This window comes from Triticum aestivum, chromosome 7D (genome assembly GCF_018294505.1).
Source record: "Triticum aestivum cultivar Chinese Spring chromosome 7D, IWGSC CS RefSeq v2.1, whole genome shotgun sequence".
Classification (NCBI taxonomy): Eukaryota; Viridiplantae; Streptophyta; class Magnoliopsida; order Poales; family Poaceae; genus Triticum; species Triticum aestivum.
The window spans coordinates 632406116-632429252 of record NC_057814.1 but is presented as its reverse complement, the minus strand read 5'-3'; the positions used below and the strand labels follow the sequence as shown (position 1 = coordinate 632429252).

At 42.3% G+C, this 23137-nt stretch overlaps 1 protein-coding gene across 1 annotated transcript; it reads right to left on the bottom strand.

Annotated features, from left to right (window-relative positions):
* Positions 1-17807: 17807 nt before the first annotated feature.
* Positions 17808-21139, bottom strand: LOC123167729 (2-oxoglutarate-Fe(II) type oxidoreductase hxnY). The gene is made up of 11 exons (XM_044585590.1): positions 20958-21139; positions 20631-20826; positions 20213-20293; positions 20090-20141; positions 19835-19944; positions 19608-19711; positions 19404-19462; positions 19144-19200; positions 18947-18992; positions 18206-18285; positions 17808-18120 (listed from the first exon to the last, which is right to left on the bottom strand). The coding sequence occupies exons 1-11, from the start codon at positions 21036-21038 to the stop codon at positions 18054-18056; spliced, it is 933 nt and encodes a 310-aa protein (XP_044441525.1). The 5' UTR covers positions 21039-21139; the 3' UTR covers positions 17808-18053.
* Between the last annotated feature and the right edge of the window lie 1998 nt (positions 21140-23137).

Below are 23137 nucleotides of genomic sequence, written 5' to 3'. Positions count from 1 at the left end.
ATAGCTCAACCAGTGAGCATGTGCTCAGATTGTCTGGGTACAACAATTGCTTGAATCAAGTGGGAGTTAATCTTCCAGATAAGATAGTAATTGACAAAGTTCTCTAGTCACTATCACCAAGTTACTAGAACTTCGTGATGAACTATAATATGCAAGGGATGAAGAAAATAATTCCCGAGCTGTTCGCAATGCTGAAATCAGCGAAAGGTAGAAATCAAGAAAGAGCATCAAGTGTTGATGGTTAACAAGACCACTAGTTTCAAGAAAAGGGCAAAGGGATTGAAAGGGAACTTCAAGAAGAATGACAAGCATGTTGTCACTCCTGTGAAGAAACCCAAAGCTAGACTTAAGCCTGAAACTGAGTGCTTCTACTGCAAGGGATTAATCACTGGAAGCGGAACTACCCCAAATAATTGGCGGATAAGAAGGATGGCAAAGTGAACAAAAGTATATTTGATATACATGTTATTGATGTGTACTTTACTAGTGTTTATAGCAGCCCCTCATTGTTTGATACTGGTTTTGTTGCTAAGAGTAGTAACTCGAAACGGGAGTTGCAGAATGAACAGAGACTAGTTAAGGGTGAAGTGACGATGTGTGTTGGAAGTGGTTCCAAGATTGATATGATCATCATCGCACACTCCCTATACTTTCGGGATTAGTGTTGAACCTAAATAAATGTTATTTGGTGTTTGCGTTGAGCATGAATATGATTTGATCATGTTTATTGCAATACGGTTATTCATGTAAGTTAGATAATAATTGTTGTTCTGTTTACATGAATAAAACCTTCGATGGTCATACACCCAATGAAAATAGTTTGCTGGATCTCGATCGTAGTGATACACATGTTCATAATATTGAAGCCAAAAAGATGCAAAGTTAATAATGATAGTGCAACTTAATTGTGGCACTGCCGTTTAGGTCATGTTGGTGTAAAGGGCATGAAGAAACTCCATGCTGAAGGGCTTTTGGAATCACTTGATGCTTGCGAACCATGTCTCATGGGCAAGATGACTAAGAATCCGTTCTCCGGAACAGTGGAGTGAGCAACTGACTTATTGGAAATAATACATACTGATGTATGCAGTCCGATGAGTGTTGAGGCTCGCGGCGTGTATCGTTATTTTCTGACCTTCATAGATGATTTGAGAAGATATGGGTATAGCTACTTGATGAAACATAAGTCTGAAACATTTGAAAAAGTTCAACGAATTTCAGAGTGAAGTGGAAAATCATCGTAACAAGAAAATAAAGTTTCTACGATCTAATTGCGGAAACGAATATTTGAGTTACGAGTTTGGTCTTCAATTAAAACAATGTGGAATAGTTTCACAAACTCATGCCACCTGGAACACCATAGCATAATGGTGTGTCCAGACGTCATAACCGTACTTTATTGGATATAGTGCAATATATGATGTCTCTTACCGATTTACCACTATCGTTTTGGGGTTATGCATTTGACAGCTACATTCACGTTAAATAGGGCACCGTCTAATCCGTTGAGACGCCACCGTATGAACTATGGTTTGGCTAGAAACCTAAGCTGTCGTTTCTTACAGTTTGGGGTTGCGATGCTTATGTGAAAAAGTTTCAACCTGATAAGCTCGAACCCAAATCAGAGAAATGCGTCTTCATAGGATACCCAAAAGAGACTGTTGGGTACACCATCTATCATAGATCCGAAGACAAGACCTTTGTTGCTAAGAATGGATCCTTTCTAGAGAAGGAGTTTCTCTCGAAAGAAGTGAGTGGGAGGAAAGTAGAACTTGATAAGGTAATTGTACCTTCTCCCAAATTGGAAAGTAGTTCATCATAGAAATCAGTTCCAGTGATGCCTACACCGACTAGTGAGGAAGTTAATGATGATGATCATGAAACTTCAGATCAAGTCACTACCAAACCTCGTAGGTCAACCAGAATACGTTCCGCACCAAAGTGGTGCGGTAATCCTGTTCTGGAAATCATGTTACTAGACCATGACAAACCTACGAACTATGAGGAAGCGATGATGAGCCCAGATTCCGCAAAATGGCTTGAGGCCATGAAATCTGAGATGGGATCCATGTATGAGAACAAAGTATGGACTTTGGTTGACTTGCCCGATGACCGGCAAGCAATAGAAAAAAATGGATCTTCAAGAGGAAGACGGACGCTGATAGTAGTGTTACTGTCCACAAAGCTAGACTTGTCGAAAAAGGTTTTTGACAAGTTCAAGGTGTTGACTACGATGAGATTTTCTCACTCGTAGCGATGCTTAAGTCTTTCCGAATCATGTTAGCAATTGCCACATTTTATGAAATCTGGCAAATGGATGTCAAAAATCCATTCCTTAATGGATTTCTTAAAGAAGAGTTGTATATGATGCAACCAAAAAGGTTTTGTCAATCATAAAGGTGCTAACAAAATGTGCAAGCTCCAGTGATCCATCTATGGACTGGTGCAAGCATCTCGGAGATGGAATATACGCTTTGATAAGTTGATCAAAGCATATAGTTTTATACAGACTTGCGGTGAAGCCTGTATTTACAAGAAAGCGAGTGGGAGCACTACAACATTTCTGATAAGTATATGTGAATAACATATTGTTGATCGGAAATGATGTAGAATTTTCCGGAAAACATAAAAGGAGTGTTTGGAAGGAGTTTTTCAAAGAAAGACCTCGATGAAGCTGCTTACATATTGAGCATCAAGATCTATAGAGATAGATCAAGACGCTTGATAAGTTTTTTCAATGAGTACATACCTTGACAAGATTTTGAAGTAGTTCAAAATGGAACAGTCGAAGAAAGAGTTCTTGCCTGTGTTACAAGGTGTGAAGTTGAGTAAGACTCAAAGCCCGACCACGACAGAAGATAGAGAGAGAATGAAAGTCATTCCCTATGCCTCAGCCATAGGTTCTATAAAGTATGCCATGCTGTGTACCAGACCTATTGTATACCCCGCCCTGAGTTTGGCAAGGGAGTACAATTTTGATCTAGGAGTAGATCACTGGACAACGGTCAAAATTATCCTTAGAGGACTAAGGAAATTTTTCTCAGCTATGGAGGTGATAAAGAGTTCGTCGTAAAGAGTTACGTCGATGCAAGCTTTGACACCGATCTGGATGACTCTAAGTCACAATCTGGATACATATTGAAAGTAGGAGCAATTATCTAAAGTAGCTCCATGGAGAGTATTGTAGACATAGAAATTTGCAAAATACATACGGATCTGATTTGGCAGACCCGTTGACTAAACTTCTCTCACAAGAAAAACATGATCACACCTCAGTACTCTTTGGGTGTTAATCACTTGGCGATGTGAACTAGATTACTGACTTTAGTAAATAGTTTGAGTGTTGGTCACATGGCGACGTGAACTATGGGTGTCAATCACATGGTGATGTGAACTATTGGTGTTAAATCACATGGCGATGTGAACTAGATTATTGACTCTAGTGCAACTGGGAGACTGAAGGAAATATGCCCTAGAGGCAATAATAAAGTTGTTATTTATATTTCCTTATATCATGATAAATGTTTATTATTCATGCTAGAATTGTATTAACCGGAAACTTAGTACATGTGTGAATACATAGACAAACAGAGTGTCACTAGTATGCCTCTACTTGACTAGCTCGTTGAATCAAAGATGGTTAAGTTTCCTAGCCATAGACATGAGTTGTCATTTGATTAACGGGATCACATCATTAGAGAATGATGTGATTGACTTGACCCATTCTGTTAGCTTAACATTTGATCGTTTAGTATATTGCTATTGCTTTCTTCATGACTTATACATGTTCATATGACTATGAGATTATGAAACTCCCGAATACCAGAGGAACACTTTGTGTGCTACCAAACGTCACAACATAACTGGGTGATTATAAAGTTGCTCTACAGGTGTCTCCGATGGTACTTGTTGAGTTGGCATAGATCGAGATTAGGATTTGTCACTCCGATTGTCGGAGAGGTATCTCTGGGCCCTCTCGGTAATGCACATCACTATAAGCCTTGCAAGCAATGTGACTAACGAGTTAGTTGCGGGATGATGCATTATGGAGCGAGTAAAGAGACTTGCCGGTAACGAGATTGAACTAGGTATTGAGATACCGACGATCGAATCTCGGGCAAGTAACATACCGATGACAAAGGGAACAACGTATGTTGTTATGCGGTTTGGCCAATAAAGATCTTCGTAGAATATGTGGGAGCCAATATGAGCATCCAGATTCCACTATTGGTTATTGACCGGAGACGTGTCTCGGTCATGTCTACATAGTTCTCGAACCCGTAGGGTCCGCACGCTTAACGTTCGGTGACGATCGGTATTATGAGTTTATGTGTTTTGATGTACCGAAGGTTATTCAGAGTCCCGGATATGATCACGTACATGACGAGGAGTCTCGAAATGGTCGAGACATAAAGATCGATATATTGGATGACTATGTTTGGACATCGGAATGGTTCCAGATGAGTTCGGATATTAACCGGAGTACCGGGGGGTTACCGGAACCCCCCGGGGAGTATATGGGCCTTATTGGGCTTTAGGGGAGAGAGAGGGGGGCTGCCTATGGCAGGCCGCACGCCCCCCAAGGCCTAGTCCGAATTGGACTAGGGGGAGGGGCGGCGCCCCCTCCTTCCTTCTCTTCTCTCTTCTCCTTCTTTCTTTCCTACTCCTACTACTTGGAAGGGGGGAATCCTACTCCCGGTGGGAGTAGGACTCCCCAGGGCGCGCCATAGTAGAGGGCCGGCCCGCCCCCTCCTCCACTCCTTTATATACGGGGGAAGGGGGCACCCCATAGACACACAAGTTGATCATTGATCTCTTAGCCGGGTGGCCCCCTCCACCATAATCCACCTCGGTCATATCGTCGTAGTTCTTAGGTGAAGCCCTGCACCGGTAGCTTCATCATCACCGTCATCACGCCGTCGTGCTGACGAAGCTCTCCCTTGACACTCTGCTGGATCGTGAGTTCGTGGGACGTCACCGAGCTGAACGTGTGCAGATCGCGGAGGTGCCGTACGTTCGGTACTAGGATCGGTCGATCGTGAAGACACACGACTACATCAACCGCGTTTTCATAATGCTTCTGCTTTTGGTCTACCAGGGTACGTGGACAACAGTCTCCCCTCTCATTGCTATGCATCACCATGATCTTGCATGTGCGTAGGAAATTTTTGAAATTACTACGTTCCCCAACAGCAATCTCTCAACAGTGCTAATACAATTGGATCATATAACCGTCCCTCAAAGTGCGATGAAGAAATCACTCCAAATTTACTATCTAGCGGAGAACATAAGACGGAATTGTTTGTAGGGTACGAAACCACCTCAAAGCTATTCTTTCCGATCAATCTATCCTAGAGTTCGTACTAGAATAACACCAAGCTATTCTTTCCGATCGATCTAACCAAGAGTTCGTACTAAAATAACACCAAAGCAAATTCAGATTCGTAATATTCAATCCAACACAAAGAACTTCAAAGAGTGCCCCAAGATTTCTATCAGAGAAACAAAGACAAGAACGTGCATCAACCCCTATGCGTAGATTACCCCAATGTCACCTCCGGAATCCGTGAATTGAGTGCCAAAACATATATCAAGTGAATCAAAATAATACCCCATTGTCACCACGAGTATTCATTTGCAAGACATATACCAAGTGCTCTCAAATCCATAAAATTATTCAATCTGATAAAATGAAATCTCAAAGGGAAAACTCAATTCATCACAAGATAGAGAGGGGAAAACACCATATGATCCTACTATATTAATAAAGCCCGCGATACATCAAGATCATGACATCTCAAGAACACGAGAGAGAGAGAGAGAGAGAGATAAAAGACATAGCTACTGGGACAAACCCTCAGCCCCGAGGGTGGACTACTCCCTCCTCATCGTGGTGGCTACCGGGATGATGAAGATGGCCACCGGTGATGAGTCCCCCCTCCGGCAGGGTGCCGGAACGGGGTATAGATTGGTTTCTCATGGCTACAGAGCCTTGCGGCGGCGAAACTTCTGATCTAGGTTAACCCCGAGGGTTTTCAGAATATTTGGGAATTTATAGGGTAAAGAGGGGGTGCGGGAGGCCACCGAGGTGGGCACCCCCACGTGCTGCTCTGGCCCATTGGTGGTCTTTTGGTCCATAAAAAAATCCATAAAAAGTTTCGCGGTGTTTGGACTCCATCTGATATTGTTTTCCTGCGATGTAAAAAACATGCAAAAAACAACAACTGGCACTTGACACTATGTCAATAGGTTAGTACCAAAAAACGATATAAAATGATTATAAAACATCCAAAAATGATAATATAACAGCATGGAACAATAAAAAATTATAGATACGTTGGAGACGTATTAGCCCCTCTTATCTAGCCATTCATTTTCCACATCAAGATCCGTGCAAGTACATTTCTCTTTTTTGTTTCTCTCATATAGAACATGTCTTTAAGTTCAAACCTTTGCTGAACAGCAAATCTTTCTAACTAAAATCTAGGATACAACTTTTAGATTTTTTTCGTCCAACATAAATATAGAAAATAAGTTTTGTTTGATTAAAAAAAATCTTAGTTTTAGTATTTATGTCGGACAAAAAATTCTGAAAGTTTTATCCCACATTCTAGTTAGTAAGTTTGGCTGCGCTGCAAAGTTTGAAGTTGAAGACATCTTCTATATGAAAGAAACAAAAAAGAGAAATTTCATGTACGTAGTTAGTTGTCTCGCATAGATCTTAAAGCAACGATGGAGAGCCGGGATAGCAGGGCCTGGGTGCAGGTGCTCTAAAAATCTGCATCCCTCTCATGCCTCCTCTCAGCCCCACTTTCCACCGCCCCCTTGAGCCCATCCTCATCCTCGTCTCCTCCGCCCCTTTCCCAGTCCCATCTAACGTCGATATCGGCAAGCAGGACGCCGAGGCTGATGCCGTCCGTCTGCCAACACCTCTACTTCCTCCTCACCTGCCGCAGCAGGCCCACTGTCGACCATCACTGCCACCTATCCCTCATCCTCACCACCCCCTCTCCCCATCCCCTGTCTCCTCCGGTGGCAACCGTTGCAGGTATGCAGCCGACGCAGTACGGTCCCCGGCGCCTCTTCTAACTCTTCCTCTGCCACAACAGTCCCGACTCCCACCATCTCCACCACCCCTCCTCTCTATGGCATCCGCCTCCTTTCCCCTCTCCTCCAACGTAGACTGCCAGAAGTACGCCACCGGCTACAAGCTACTTTCAGCGGTGGCGCGCTATGCTTGACTACTGCGCTCTTTCCCAATCCTCATCCTGCCAATCCTATCGAACTTCACGACCAAAATTCGGCCACATTTGAAGAGTTTGTTAAAATGCATCAACACATTCGGCATCGCGCAACTCACGAGAAACCGAAGAAAGATCTGATTGTGCATCTGTGGGCAGTTAAGGGGGGAGAACAATGTTGGAATGTAATATTTGAATTTTTTAATTAGAACTACTGCTGCATTTGAACATTTGAACTATCTCTACTCCTATAAAAGACTGGGTTGGTGATGATGGTGTGCTTGCCATGATTCATTTACGATCATTGGATCTGCATTCAACGAACTGGAAGCAACCAGTGGCAATTTTTGCAAAAAACCGGCCGCTACATCACATATTTGCAAATTAGCCCTCTCAGCCTCATCTCTCCTATTCAACTCCATCTCTCCCCGAGACCACAATTGCCCACTTTACCTGACCATCTTTAGAAAAGAGGAAAAAGAGGCGTCGTGTGCAGGTTGTAATCAATCTAGCGAAGTGGCCGCTATCGGCCTCGTCGAACTACAACACCTCTCATGCCCGAAAACATGTTTTAGAGCACCTGCAACCAGGCCCCTCGAATGGTGCCCCCAATTAATACATTTTTAATCTAATGGCTACATTGATGGAGCTGATGTGGATCAACGTGAAGACTCGAATGATGCCTCCAATTAGTAAATATAAGATACTAGCAAAGTGGCCCGCTCGATGCGCGGGCTAAAATTTTATGAAGTTCAATGGGAAGAACAATTTTTTCGATTTGCCTATAGAAAAACTGAAACCATATGTGATGGCATTACAAATATAATACTTTTGCGAACATAGTTTTGTCTTAGGTATGTTTTGTTTTTATTGGTATATAAATATATATGTGTAATGCATTTATCATGTACGTACTAATTATGCATGCCTTATGAATACCAATTTTTCGTGATCAGTCGCATTGTGCAAATTATATTTGTATCATATTATCTTCTTTGGGGACAGCAAAATAGAGAGTTACGACATAGTAGAATATCCTATTTGTTTTAAGAAAACATGGTTGAACACCTTGATGATATTTCACATTGTTTTCTATTTAGACGCATTATGCACCCTCAAGCGAAGATCATGGTATAGTTCCTTCTATCAAACAAAAAGGCCATATTAAAAACATTTTTACTTTTCTTCTAACCTATTAATAATGTACAATCACTAGTAGAAAAAGGGGCTTTGGTTCAGCCAGAAAAGAGCATTAATACCGGTTGCATTACGAACCAGGACTAATGTGAGCATTAGTCCCGGTTCGAGCGGCGAGGGCACCGTACAGGCATTACTCCCAGTTCAAATGGGACCTTTAGTCCCGGTTGGTGCCACGAACCGGTACTAAAGGGTGCGATGCCCATTAGTACTGGTTCGTGGCACGAACCGGTACTAATGGGGTTGAGACCTTTAGTACCGGTTCGTGCCACGAACCGGTACTAATGGTGCAATTTTCAAATCCTACCCCCCCCCCCCCCCCGTGTATCGCCTTTTCAGTTTTGTAAAAAACAAAAGAAAATGATAAAAACTTCAAAAGTTAAAATGCTTCGAGATGTAGTTATCTTACCACATCTACTAGTTAGGAAAATTTAAAAACTTAAATTTGGACATGTTTTGCAAAAAGTGTAGGGAAACTGTAAAACGACTATAACTTTTGCATACGATGTCAGAAAAGAACGTATAATATATCAAAATATTCAACATGAAAATCCGCATCCGATTTTGACGGCCTATGGCCTGTTTGCAAATTTTTAGAATCCTCAAATTCCAGAAGGAAAAAAGTTATGCTCAAATTTTCAAGAAGTATTAGTGTTACTAAATAATTATTCAAGAAGTATTAGTGTTACTAAATAATTATTTCAGTTTTTTTGAATTTTGGACAAATCTGGTCAAACTGTGGTCAAACAATGGTCAAACTACTTATTCAAGAAATATTAGTGTTACTAAATAATTATTGTTTTTTAGAACAATAGTTTCAAACTCAAACAGTGAAATGTGTGACTTCATGCTCAAGCTAAACTCCTGAGGGTTAATAGGATTGACATCTTACTATTGTCAGGAAAACAACAAGTGCAGACTTGGAAACGAGGGAGAATAGAACCCAGAAGTTAAGCGTGCTTAGGCTGGGGGAGTGGGAGGATGGGTGACCGTTCGGGAAGTTAGATGATTTGGAATGATGAGGGGTGATTAGAGATTAAATTGAGCAGTGATGAGGGGTGATTAAAGATTATAGGTTAAAATAATTCAGAAATTTGAAAATCGGGAAAAACATTTAAAAAATTTAATTTTTTTTTAAAAATTCTTTAGTACCGGTTGGTGTTACCAACCGGGACTAAAGGTGGACCTCCAGGCAGCAGCCACGTGGAGGGCCTTTAGTCCCGGTTCGTATAAGAACCGGGACTAAAGGGGGGACCTTTAGTAACGACCCTTTAATCCCGGTTCCAGAACCGGGACTAAAGGCTCTCTAGAACCGGGACAAAAGGCCTTTTTTCTACTAGTGAATGCCTTCAATACCCGAGTGTTTTGCAACTTCACTTTCAAGAAATTGGTGAATGTTCACGTCTCAAGAGATTGGTAAACATTTGTACATTTCTCCTAACCTATTACTAACCGGTTTCACCACCTCCACACCAGCGCGTACCTACAATTTGCTCTGACATTATTGGCAGGACGAACACAAAGAGAATAATACCTTTTTAATGCCAATTAGAGATAATAAAATTGGGAAACCAAATACGATAAGGTTAGTTCAACAGAAGTACTTAGTTATCTGGCATTGTCCAACATTAAGACATACTACTTCAGCAAGTCAATCACCCAGTGTTGGATTTCGATAGGTTCATGTCTCATTTATGTGACTACACATTAGAGATGATTATGTGTCATTCTAAACTGTGACCTGCTTATAAACAAAAAACATTTGAATTGCCAATTCATGACTACACGGAAATATGTGGGTGCATTTTACCTGACTTGTGGATGACCACCTGATATATTCATAATAGAATTCTTGATGAAATATTATGTATTTTTTTAAATCATTACCCCAATGATATGTGTAAAATTTGAGAAGTAATAGTATATATGATCAGGATGCACGATATTATTTCTTTGCCAAGAGGTAGCATATGCTCGCATGGTTGCAAAATCTTTTGTAGCATGTTTGATCAGAGGAGTAGTCAAGAGAGAAGAAATACCGTGAGCTGCTAGATGGTAATAAATTCTCACCAAACAAACTTTTTTTGGCGGAGAGTTAAATTGGTAAATAACTCACTATTCTCCATCATTGCCAGTGGCAGACGAATAAAACAAAATATAGTTAGTCACCACACGGAAAGCTGAAACGTTGTAGTAAATATATGTAAACTTCCTACAAAAACTGTAGCATAGTAAGTTGAACTATAAGTCTGTGTTATTTCTAAATGCAAAGTATGAATTAATTGAATAATATGTATGCCTAATAAGGCTGAAAACCTTTGGAAAAAAATTAAGGCTGATAAACCTGTTTTTTTTGGAGCAAACCTGAACTTTTAAAAGCATCGTAGGGGCTTTGTTGAACGACAACATAAACATAAATGGACAAACTGTAAGATGATATCAAAAGCAATCATGCATGTAAGATGTAAAATATAGTAGATCTAAAAAGGAGAGATGTGCAATGATTATTTTGCAGACATCCAAGACATTCTATTTTACACCTTAGAACCGCATATATACGTATGGGGTATAAGCATGATATCACCGTATCCTGTCATGCATATGCCTGACTACCATGTGCATATGTGTTCTATTTCCGACACGTTGTTTGCTAGCTTGCCCTCGCATATCTATAGCAGCTGCGTTCAATAAAGTATAATAGTTGTGTCTGTTTTTTCCTCCCCTCGGCGCCTTGGAGCTGAATCGTACATTTTGGTTCATGAACCATATATCTAATATGGTGCTATTTGACTATAGATTGTGCAGAAAAACACATAAATCATAAACATAACTATTCGTCGAGATAATAATTGCTTGTCGCTACTAAATATCTATAGATGATTGCATGAATGCAACTCGGTTGATCATGCTTCTCCAAGGTAACATTTAGAAGACTATAAACGATCACTAATGAGTTCTTACAATCTTAGCTAGCTCTAGTACGATTCTGTGTTGATCACTTTGAAATTAGTGGTGTACATGTACGTCTATTTGCAAGCCGAGTGATAATCTGTTGCGGTAGCTCTCTAGCCTACATTTTCCAGCCAGCTACTGCCAAAAAGATACATCAGTAGGGGTGCAACGTATGTAAATGTTTCATGTGGGACCAGCCACACATTGAGGACCGGACAACACAACCTCGTGGGATCGAAGCAATGAGGAATATCGTCATATAAACAATTAGGTCGATTAACAAAAATGGTTTGGCATTAACCAATGATGGAAGATCAAACCAATCAATGGATGATTACGTGCATGTGTACCTGAACACATGAGCCGGTGCCCTGGTGCTTGAAAGATCATCGTGTCATTTCCCAGTACCATCAGTGCATTATCTATGGGCTCGTCAGCCATTCCTTTATGAATTTGTTATTATCTCTCCCTAATAATAAAGCACGGATTGACTTTGTCGTATTCAGCGTCACAATACGCTTTCTTCTCGTGTCATAATACGCTTTCAGTTTTTTTCCACCTATATTATTTTCTACATCTAAGATGGTACTATTATTCATGTGATTTGTCCGTAATTTCGTCCTACTTTTTCGTACGTCAATCGTCCGCCAGCGTGGGCCTCATCCATCCCAAACAAACATCTGGTAAAAACAATTGAATAGATAATCCCACATCGTTTTCTTCGATACAATCTAACCAGTTCAAATATCTTTGCGGGTCAAAGAAAGAATTCTTGAGACAGAAACCCAAGATGGAAGAAAGGGAGACGACTAGAGGCGGTCGCCGCCGTCGCGGAGGCAGAGCACGTCCACTGAAACGCGTCTGAGAGGACAGATTTGGGAGATCAAGTGGAGTCCGAGGCTGGACATGGCCGCGGCGGCGCGCCACGACGGCCGCCCGGAGACGCAAGGGCGCGGCGTAGATCATCAGGTGGCCATGGTTGCATGGGCCGGTAACGAAGCTAGACGAGCTGCTGCTGCTCGGGGCCGGTAACGAGCTGGATGAGCTGCTGCTGCTCGCGCCCATGGCAGACACACGGGGCGTGCTGAGCTCCTTGCCATGGCGGGGCTCGCTCAGGGGAGAGAAGAAAAGGAAGGGGAGGCGTGGAGGAGGAGGATCTCGCCGGCTGGCTAAACCTGAGCAGGGGGCGAGGAGATCTCGAGGAGAGAGAGAGAGGGATTTGGGATCGGGCATGTGGGTGGCGGCGCAGAAGGGATTTGGGATCGGGCATATGATGAGATCGCTAGGGTTAAGGGGAAAAAGGAGATGGGCTTTTTTACTAGGCCGGCTAGGCAAGTGGGCCTCAGCTGGGTGTTCTCTGTGCTAGCTTTTACTTCTCTTTTCCATTTGGAAATACAAACAGGGAGTTTGAAAACAGTTTTGAAGCAACGAAAATTCCCATGGATTAATTTAAATGTGCTTAATCCAGGTACATAAGGTTTGTTCCTGCTGGAAGAATTTAAATTCAAACTCATTAGAATTTAACTCAAATGGGTTAGAACTAGGAGTTGGATTTAGATTTATCAAAAAATGAACACTGGCTTCAAGAGGATAGGAATAAGAATACCCCATGATCAATCAAAAAATGACTACCACGCCATGCACACATACCATCATTTGCGTCAGCAATTGCCAAGTAGTACGAGTGTGCGCAGGGACATGGACTGATGCTGATGGCGATGGAAGCCGAGGCAAACACACACAAAAAAACTGTATAAAACTCACGGACGCTCAAAAAATTGCCTCATGCGGATGTCAAAATTAACTACACATTTGAGGCTTTTTTTGTTACCAAAAATAATATTATGTGCAAACAATCAAAACATCTTTCCAAAAAATATAACCAGGTGCAAACAATCAAAACATGTATGCTCATATTTCTAAATAAAATAAAATTAACTACACATTTAAGTTTTTGTTTTATTTTTCCTACAAACATAGTCATATTTCAGGTAAAATGACCAAGGAAGATCATATAAAAGATAAAACTTCATTTTAGAAAATTAAATAAACTAACAATGAGATTTTGAATATTCCTAAGAAAAAATGAATATAGGATCTCACCTATTAGAAATATTAGCCTGTTAGATTTCATCAATTTAATTTAAAATTGTTACAGTAGGATAATGTTTTAAAATTTGAAAATTTGTTATTAATGTCATGAAATGAGATTTGGCATAGTAAAAATCTCTTATTCTATGCAGGAAGGGTACAATTCAAGCTAGAAAATCTACACTAGCAGCAGATACTCTCTGTAGCTATCAATCCATGTACAAAACAATGCATGCCTTTGTAACTTTTTTTGCCACTATTAAACTTGAACAGGGAAATTAAGCTTTATTAATATTCATATTCACGGTCTATGCGATTAGTGCCTCTCCGCTGTGTTCAAATGGTGGGCGTGTACCTGTGTGGGGACTTGAACCATCTTTTCAAGATTGAGGCATTTTTTTTCTTCCGTTGCAACGCAACCTCGTGGGATCGAAGCAATGGGGAATATCGTCATATAAACAATTAGGTCGATTAACAAAAATGGTTTGGCATTAACCAATGATGGAAGATCAAACTAATCAATGGATGATTACGTGCATGTATACCTGAACACATGAGCCGGTGCCCTGGTACTTGAAAGATCATCGTGTGATTTCCCAGTACCATCTGTGCATTATCTATGGGCTCGTCAGCCATTCCTGTAGGAATTTGTGATTATAGATAAAGAATAAAACAAAGGTTCTGCAGCTATACCTACGGGAGATTCGGTGACGATGCGTTGACGACTTCCTCGGCCGCCAGCGCCATCTTCTCTGCTATACGCCAATCAATCTTTTTTTGTTTTGCGCCTATACGTCAATCAATCTTGACGGTGTACTTCTTTTTTAGGGATGTTTCTTTTTTACTTCCTAATATTGGGTTTCCCTTTGCTGTTTTTACAGATATGTTTGGCTAGGCATGCGAAGGAACCACGTGAGGATTGGTGGAAATATATTGTTTGGCTGAGATTAATTGAAGGATTTATAATTAGGCTGGAGCGGAATTCTGATCCCCTTTCCCCTTCCCCTCGCGTCGCCCTCCCGAGGGCGACTCGAGGGTCCCCCCCCCCCGCCCCGTCGCCGCCAACCCCCTTCTCGGAGCTCCCCTCCTCGCCGTCGCCGGAGGCAGTCGCCGGGCTTCCCGTGCGGCCGCTGATGAGGGCGGCGGCGGGGTTCTCTGCCGCTGGGCAGGGGGCTAGGGCTCGGGGCGGTGGCTCCAGGTGGTGCGGGCGGCGCTCTCCGGCGGCGGGCGGCATACCTTGGCACGGTGGGCCGCCTCTACCAGGCCGTGTGGGCGGCGGGCCGGCGGTGGATCCGAGCGGCTGGTGGTCGGGTCCCCATGTCCGGCCTCTCCAGATCTGAAGACGCCTCCTTTGGCTACTGCTGCGGCCTCTCCTACGCCATGTCTTGCCGGATCCGGTGGATGACGTCGTGGTGGTGGGGTAGGGAGCCCTGGATAGGGGTAACCTCTTGGACGGCGACGGCGGCCACATTGTTGGCGGCGCTCCGGGCGCCGCTCCCCTTCCCGAAGGCGACGTTGAGGTCCATCTCCCTCCCCTCCTCCTGGGTGAAAATCCACAACCTTGGTTGGGCGGCGACGGTGCTCCTGCACCTCCTTCTTGAAGGCGTCGTCATTTTGGGTTGTGGGATGGAGGGTGGCCTGCGGCAAGCCTTTGGTGTCCTAGTTAGCGGCGGATCCTTCGTCCAGCGGTGACTTCCCGCCATGGAGGATCGATGTCCTCCTCAAGCTGCTTCATTTCCTCCTCTGCGCGGTCCGGTTGTCTGGTGGGTCGACGCCCTCGGCCTGGGCGAGAGGGGATAGTGGTCCCCTCTACGGCAATCTGGTCGCGTTGTTGGAGGAGTGTCGCTGGTCTTGGTGTGGCTCGGCCCTCCTGGTGGCGTCGTTGCCCATTGCTCGCCGTTTCTTCTTGAAGTGCTCTGTTCCTATGGCTACTGTCTGTGGCCTGCTCCTCATGTGCGAGTTGCAATTTGTGGCTTTGGGTGTGCTCGAGTGGTTGCCCTATTTTCTGGCTCTAGCGAGAGCAGCTCCACTTTGCCTTCGGCGTGTCGATGGCGAGCTCCTTCCTTGGCGCAATCCCTTCTAGCCCCTGTTAGGTCTCCAAGTTGTACTCCTTTTATTCTCTGGTCATAGATTTTAGCCTCATCGGTGCCTTGTATCTGCTGCCTGGGGTTGCATCCCCGTTTTTCTTTTTATCTTCGGTTGTATGGTGTGCTCTTGTAATCCTGGCCGGTTGATGGCTTTGTTAATTCAAAGCCGGGTGAAGATCGTGCCCTACTCGGGCTCGGTTCGATCCTTTCATCTAAAAAATTAGGCTGGGATGGAGGAAACGTGCACATAGTAGGGTTTTTCAAGTCCATAAGTAGGTTCTAGGTATGTGATCTAATTAAATGACCATCAGATTGCTTTTTTTTAGGAAAAAAAAAGGGAAGGGAAGGGCACGTTAATCCATTGTAATGGCAATGGTGGGTAATTTCCCAGTCAAGTAATCTAATGGCTATAAAATCTTTATCTATTAATGAATGATCGGATATTTCTAATTTTGTGGTAATTTCTAACTTTTTATATATAACAGATTATGCACAGTTCATGTGCTGTTGGAATAGGATACCAACTATAGGGGCTGGCCACTTTCTTGTATAGACATAGTGGGCTATAATTACCAAAAAGGTTTTCGCTCCGTTTTATACATAAAGCAACAACCAACTATAATCTGATACAAACACACGCCATCTTAACTCATGCATACACCCAAGGCTGGATACATAGGCGCTAAGCACAGCAACCCAAACCTCCAGAGGCCGCGCCGCTGAGAAGCCAGATCTGGCCGAGCGGCCACCAAAGCCGCAACCGCCGTCCCCGACTACCAGCACACACCACCAACTCCCACCTCCATCAGGCAGGTCCCGACAGGTGTGGCTGCCCACAAACAGTGCCACCCACGGCCCTCGCCGCCATAGGGCCAGATTCGGCCGAGGTGCCGCATCCAAACCCCGAGCACGGCCCGCCTCGTCGCAGCCCACCGCGCCCGCCGGAGAGCCCCACGCCACACGTAGAGCCGCCGCCGTGCTGCCGCGTCCCGCGCTCCGTAGCGCCATGATTCGACCGTGCCAGCCCGCGCCAGCCCCAACGACACAAGGGGGTGAGAATCCCTGCCACCGCCGGCCAGGCTTAGCCCGGGCGCGCCCTCTGCGGCGGTGAGAGGGGGAGAGGGGAGGGGAGGTGGAGAGGCGGCCGAAGGCTAGGGTTCCTCCCATGCCACCCGCGTGGGCGCCAGAGGAGGAGGAGGTGTTCGGGATGTATACTAGGTATCTCCAATACGTTTTCTGGGCTATAATAGGTGTTGGCTTAATATAATGAGAGAATTCCTTATTTGGCCCTTTCGTAAAATTTGATTCCCTTTTTGGCCCTAAAAAATATTTTCTTCCTTTTTTGACACTCAGACTTTATTTTGTTCCCTATATGACACTTCCGTCAGTTTTGGCTAGTAACGGTGTTACGTCTGACCTAAAAAGACTGTTTTACCCCTAGTGCAGTATGTGACCAGATTATTTACATGCAAACACTGAGATAACGTGATATATATTTTGTTGTGGTTGAATAAACAAACAAAAATAGTACTATATGGCTAGTCATAAAAAGATATTGCGGGGGTCTAATAATTATTATTATATTATAAGTGGAACAATGACGACCCATTCAATCATATTGTAGCGTACAAATTTGTACGTATTAATATTGCCATTAATATTACGGTTAATAATCATCTACTACGCACAGGAATCAGTGAGTCACTACCCATATATACACGAATCCATGAGATAGTTATGAGAGTATTCCGCCCTCCGCCGAGATCGAATCGATCCATATATACACAGCCGGATGGAAAACTGGATGGAAGCCTCATGTAGGGAACAAAATGAAGTTTAAGGGTCAAGAAAGGAAATAATAAGTTTTTTGGGCAAAAAAGGAAGCAAATTTTAAGAAAGGGCCAAATAAGGAATTCTCTCTAATATAATTGGGATGACTTGGTACCCTACACCTTGTCTTAATTCCTGCTTTGTACGTGTACTCGTTCTCATGCGTTAGAGTTGACCCGTATATTAAGAAAGGTTGCCGTTAGGTGAAGGGACTTCATACACACACCACTAGGATCCTTATTAATTTTACCTGATGGCGCGAAGCCGGCAGGAATACACAGAAAACCTTCGGAGAAACTTTTATGTGCAAACAGTATATATGCGAAAACAGACTGTATTTGTTACAATAAAACTCTGATATGTGTATATTTATGCGAAAACTGACTGTATTTTTTACAACGTATGACTATTGTAGGCAAACAATATATATTATATAGCCGATACTAGCTACCTCATATTCCAAATTGTCCTTATACATCAGACAACATCACACCCAATTTATTAGGAAACTCTCAATTTAAGCCAATACAAAAAACATAGAGATTACACCCCATGATTCATCAACTATGGTACTTGACTGCATCAACAGAAAGCTTTTGGCAACTTCTGATAAAACCAAACAGCCTACAGCTAGCAATGACCACGATACAGTAGTCTATTTGTATTTGTATGTGGAAGTTAATCTCTGCTCCAAGTATTCGTCACTCCTAATAGGCGGGTATCTGAAAAGGTGTCCAATTTTCAAAGGCATGAGATACAATAATAGGCCAAAAAAAAAGAAATATTCAGATATTATTAGAAGAGGACCTTGGTGGATTTGCCTCGCTGCAACAACATTCTATGCATGTAACCATCATATCTGGGCTTGGCCAAACAAAGAAAGCCACCTGATACATGAAAGAAACTTGTATAAAATATATTTACAATTGATGAATATTTTTTCCATTTATGTATCATCAGTCATTAAATTTGAAAGTTGTACATGGCCCTTCAAGGTTGTCGATGGTTGTTTCTGTATAGTACTGTGTAAGTTGTCTCTATATATATTCTATTAAAGGAGGTGCCATATTGCAACAGCGAGAGAAGGAGACGACGGGTAAATTTTTTCTGATGTGCGGCAAGATTATGGATAACTGTATAAATCACAAAAATGTAGTGTTTACTAAATGATGGTTTTGGCTGTTGGATTTGAATTTTTATCATAGGTTACTGGTACAAGCTGTTTTTCCTAAATTTCAACTAAAAAATTAAGAAAAATATGTTTGAGTTTAAAATAAATACAAACAGGAGGACTTGACCCCATGACTGAAGGCACGCAAGGTTGGTAGTTTCACTAGGGTGATCATATTAATGTCATCAAGTGTAGTTGTGAAATTTAATTTATATATAATAATGTGCATTCGAATACGACTATGTGGATAGTTTGACAAAGAAATTTGAAGTGCCGATAAATCCAAGTTCCAGATGATTTAAAATAAACCGAAGAGCTAACTATTGAAACTGCTGAACACAAACATTCTGAATTTAGCAGTTAGTCAGTATACTCACTGAATACCGCTCTTTGCCAACCATCAAAACACGATGCAGGGTTGACCTACAAGTTGGAAAATGAGTAAATAACAAAATTCACATACATATTTTAATCCAAAGACATTATTCAAACATGATCATGATGTTAGACAACAAATCATTTTAAGCAAATCACCAATGTTCTTGAGGATCAACAATGTTTAGAGAGAATGTACCTATAAACATTATTTGTCCACCTTTCTAGCAAATCACCAATGTTCACAACAAGTGCCCTGCAAGTACATCAGTACATTGGAATATGTAAGGTCAATTTTTTTTCTGAGGAGCATGGGAAGACACAACCCAAAGTGTTAATTAATGAACAAATAAAACTAGCGATGATAAATGTGCTAGTAATTTCTGCAATAGATTGACCATGAAGGGTGCCTGACTCTGTAAGGAATTTATTTTATTAGCACAGAAAAAAAGTAATTACCCATCAATGTGATGAACATCTTCCCAGAGCTGGGGACGGCCATCCTTGTCCCTGCATATCTATACACTCATAGTAGAGTAAGAACATAGCAAGAATATAAATATAGATGCCAACTACACAAACATAGAGCGTGCTTGTGTGCATGGTTGTGTGATTAGCTAAAATGACAAAAGAAACTAGAGCTGATGAATTATGCGCACACACCTGCAGGCCAGGGGTGCCATCTGTTGAAAGAAGAGTTAACATTCCATAATCCGTATGAGCGTTTGCACCATGATCACTTCCATGTTTCGATTCAATTGCCCGACCTGTAGTGAATGGACCAAATATATAAATGTAACCAGTTGCTAGGAAGGTGTAGAGAAACTAAAATTTCATCTGGACATGACACTTTGATGATATGAACGGCTAACATACATCTAATAAATTACCTGAGTAATGAATTGGTCGAAGAATTGTTTCGGAGCCATCTGGCTTGAAGAATTCAGCGTCAAGGTCCAAACTCAAAGCAATTAGGGACAATATCCTTTTACTAGTTCCCCTGGTTAGCAGGAAAACATCGTATACACGAACAACATATTAGAACAACAATAAATACTTTTTGATTCAGAAAAGAGGAAGAGGAAGAGGAAGAAGAAGAAGAAGAAGAAGAAGAAGAAGAAGAAGAAGAAGAAGAAGAAGCTTACATTGCACATTGATAGTACGACTTCATTGTCTCCTTCCAATATGGAAAGCGTTCTGAGACACGCGTACAGATGTTATTGATGAAATCATATTTAATGTGGGCCGGGTAATAAACTAATTAGTACCTGCAGGAGGCCACTGATTCACAGGATTCTTGGAGTCGCCGTCTACCCCAGACCCAATGTGGAAACACTCCAATAGGTCCCCTATATGCATGCATGCACAAATTAATCGAAAGAGTCGTGAACTACTGCCTTCATCCTGATTTATTGGTCCTCTTTGCATTTCGTGCTAAATTTTAATCTTAAATTGAAGTAACAAAATCTTAATGCATGTAATCAAAAATAATATCACTAGAAACTATATTCAAATACGAATCCAGTGATATAATTTTTGGTGACATATATTACTTTTTTTTAGTTAAATCTACGGTCAAACTTTGGCACAAAATACTAAGGGAACTAATAAACCAGGACGGAGGTAGTAACATAAAACTAACAAAGAGAAGAAATGAAAAGATGGTTAAAGCAGCTGGTTTATTACCCTTGCCACCAGCGTCAGCCTCGAAGCCTTCAAAATCGGGCGGAATGTAGCCTCTGTGGCTGCTGTTCTTGTGCAGCGCCATCTTCTCCTCCATTGGCTGCTGGAAGAAGCTGGCGCTCTCCGCGTAGACGCTCTTCATCAGGGCGTCGTCGATCCCGTGGTTGATCACGTAGAAGAAGCCGTAATCCACCAGCGCCTGCATGCATGCAGGGTAATGAAATTAACAAATTAAGGAAGGAGCAAGTAGTGTGTGTATGTATGTATATGTGATGGATCAAACAGGAAAGGCTTAGCTTATCGATCGATCTCGCCGGGGACCGGACGTACCTGCCGGATGGATTTGGTGGCGGCGCCGATGTCCGGGGACGCGAGGTCAATCACGGGGAGGGCTGCGCTCGCGTGACCCATCTCTAAATGTTGTTCCTGGACGACGCCGGAGAGCTAGCTCGTTGTGTCCACTCTGAAGCTAGCTAGCAGTAGTCTCTTGAATGCACATGGATCATCCCGGGCGCGCTTGGCTTTTTATAAGTCATCAGGCACGATGCCGGGTCACGTACGAAACTCTGCGAAGACTAAAATGGGAAAGGCCGGCAGGGTGGACTCTTCTCAGGCCGGCGTCGATCGCGCTGGTTTTGGTAAGCGCGCGGTTGGTGGCATGGCATCGGCATGTGGATGAGAGCTGCTCGCGATGTCGACCACGCACGAAACTGTTGACTATACAATACAAGGATGGTATGTTTTCATATTTTCCACACGCGGATTACGGCACGATGGAGGATGCAGACGCAAATTCGTATAGCACTCGTGTCACTGTCAAAATATAAATAATGATTCTCGAGGATAAGTCTTCCCAGCAGCGTCGGCCATATCAAGTACGTACTGTGGGCACTGGGCTAAGTCGTTCGTTCATGCATCTCTAGTCGTCTAGTACGGGCTCCAGCTTAGCCGGAAAAGTATGGGATACTATAATAGATGAAGTCACTGCTTACGTATCAGCTGAGCTTGCTACTAGAGAAGTCTAGCACTTCTTAGTCGTGGCGGCCAGCCTACATACACTGAAGATTATTTTGTCCAAACCGTCTTGCAGACCTGACCAGCAGCTATCATGTTGGGAAGCACTAGGCATCCCATCAGACTAGTTAGCTGCCCTTGGATTGAACATTCGTGGACGTTGGATCTGTACCGAATTTTGAAACAATTTGGCTCACGAGTCAATAAAATTGTTTAAATAACTAGAAGAGTGGCCTGCTCGATGCGCGGGCTAGAATTTTAGATAGTTTAATAAGAAGATTTTTTTTCAAACTTCAAAGTGATTGATAAATAAATTTATTATATTTTATATGTTCACATTTTGGGTATGCACATATGTATAACCACAACTAATATTATGCTACTTTGTTTGAATAGTTATTATTAATTATGGCATTGCTATAAGGACCAAATTATTGACCATGTGTACAGCTACATGTCATATTGGATCGCTAGATAGACATGAAGTTGCGACCACAAGCTAGCTGATAGTTTTCATGTGATATTAGATCAATATGGATGTTAACATTCAAGTTGATAGTAGCTTTATTGTCTGTACCACTTGACTAATGGAAAAATGTTGTTTGAATTCTTCATGAAGTAAAATAGAAATCAGTACATCATTGGTAAAACGTAGAAATTTCAACTTCACCCTGAGTTTAGGTGCCCATGGATAGCCGACCCGATTAAGAAGGGTACGGGTAATATTTTCTTGACTATGAGTTACGCCAATAATATTTTGGCATGTGAGTCTTTGGAGAGGTTTGGCCGCAGCATGGCAACGCTTTTTGAAGTAACCTGATTAGAAGGGGGCGCTATTTTTGCATTAGGAGGGTGATTAGCTGGGCCGCGCACGGCAAGGCGCAGGTGCGGCGCCGCTGCGTAGTGTTGTCCTTTACTTTTCATATATAATAATAGATAGATGCCACATGATATAAGGAAACTGATCCCGGATTTTTAGGCAACAGAACCGGTAAGTGAAACTATTCTCTGATTTAAAGCAAAAAAATCAATCTAGCATAACGAGTTTCCTTCCAACACAATTTGCTTCTTTACATGTTTTGTTTCCATTGTTTCTAAAATATGATTCGAATACAATCCAAATGTATATTGATGTATCCTCAAAAAAAAAAGTATATTGATGTAAGACTTAACATTTTTTCCTCGTTCAATTTTCCAAGGCACAAAATTTATTTGGATGCGAAGGAAGCACATTCACTATTGTTAGAAGCAAGTATGTGTTTTGTGGAACCATTCATGTTTTAAGATTCCACAAACACTATATTTGTATACATATGAAGTGGAAGCATACATGTTTTGCACAAGGTTCATACGCGCATAATAGCCAAGGTTCATATGCTTCCATTTATATTTCATATGCATACGTTCAGTTTTTCAATTCCTTTTCAGAGAAAAGGCATACGCCTGATTTTATAAATAAAGCCAGACGACAGAGTAGCACACAGTTGCAAGGACCG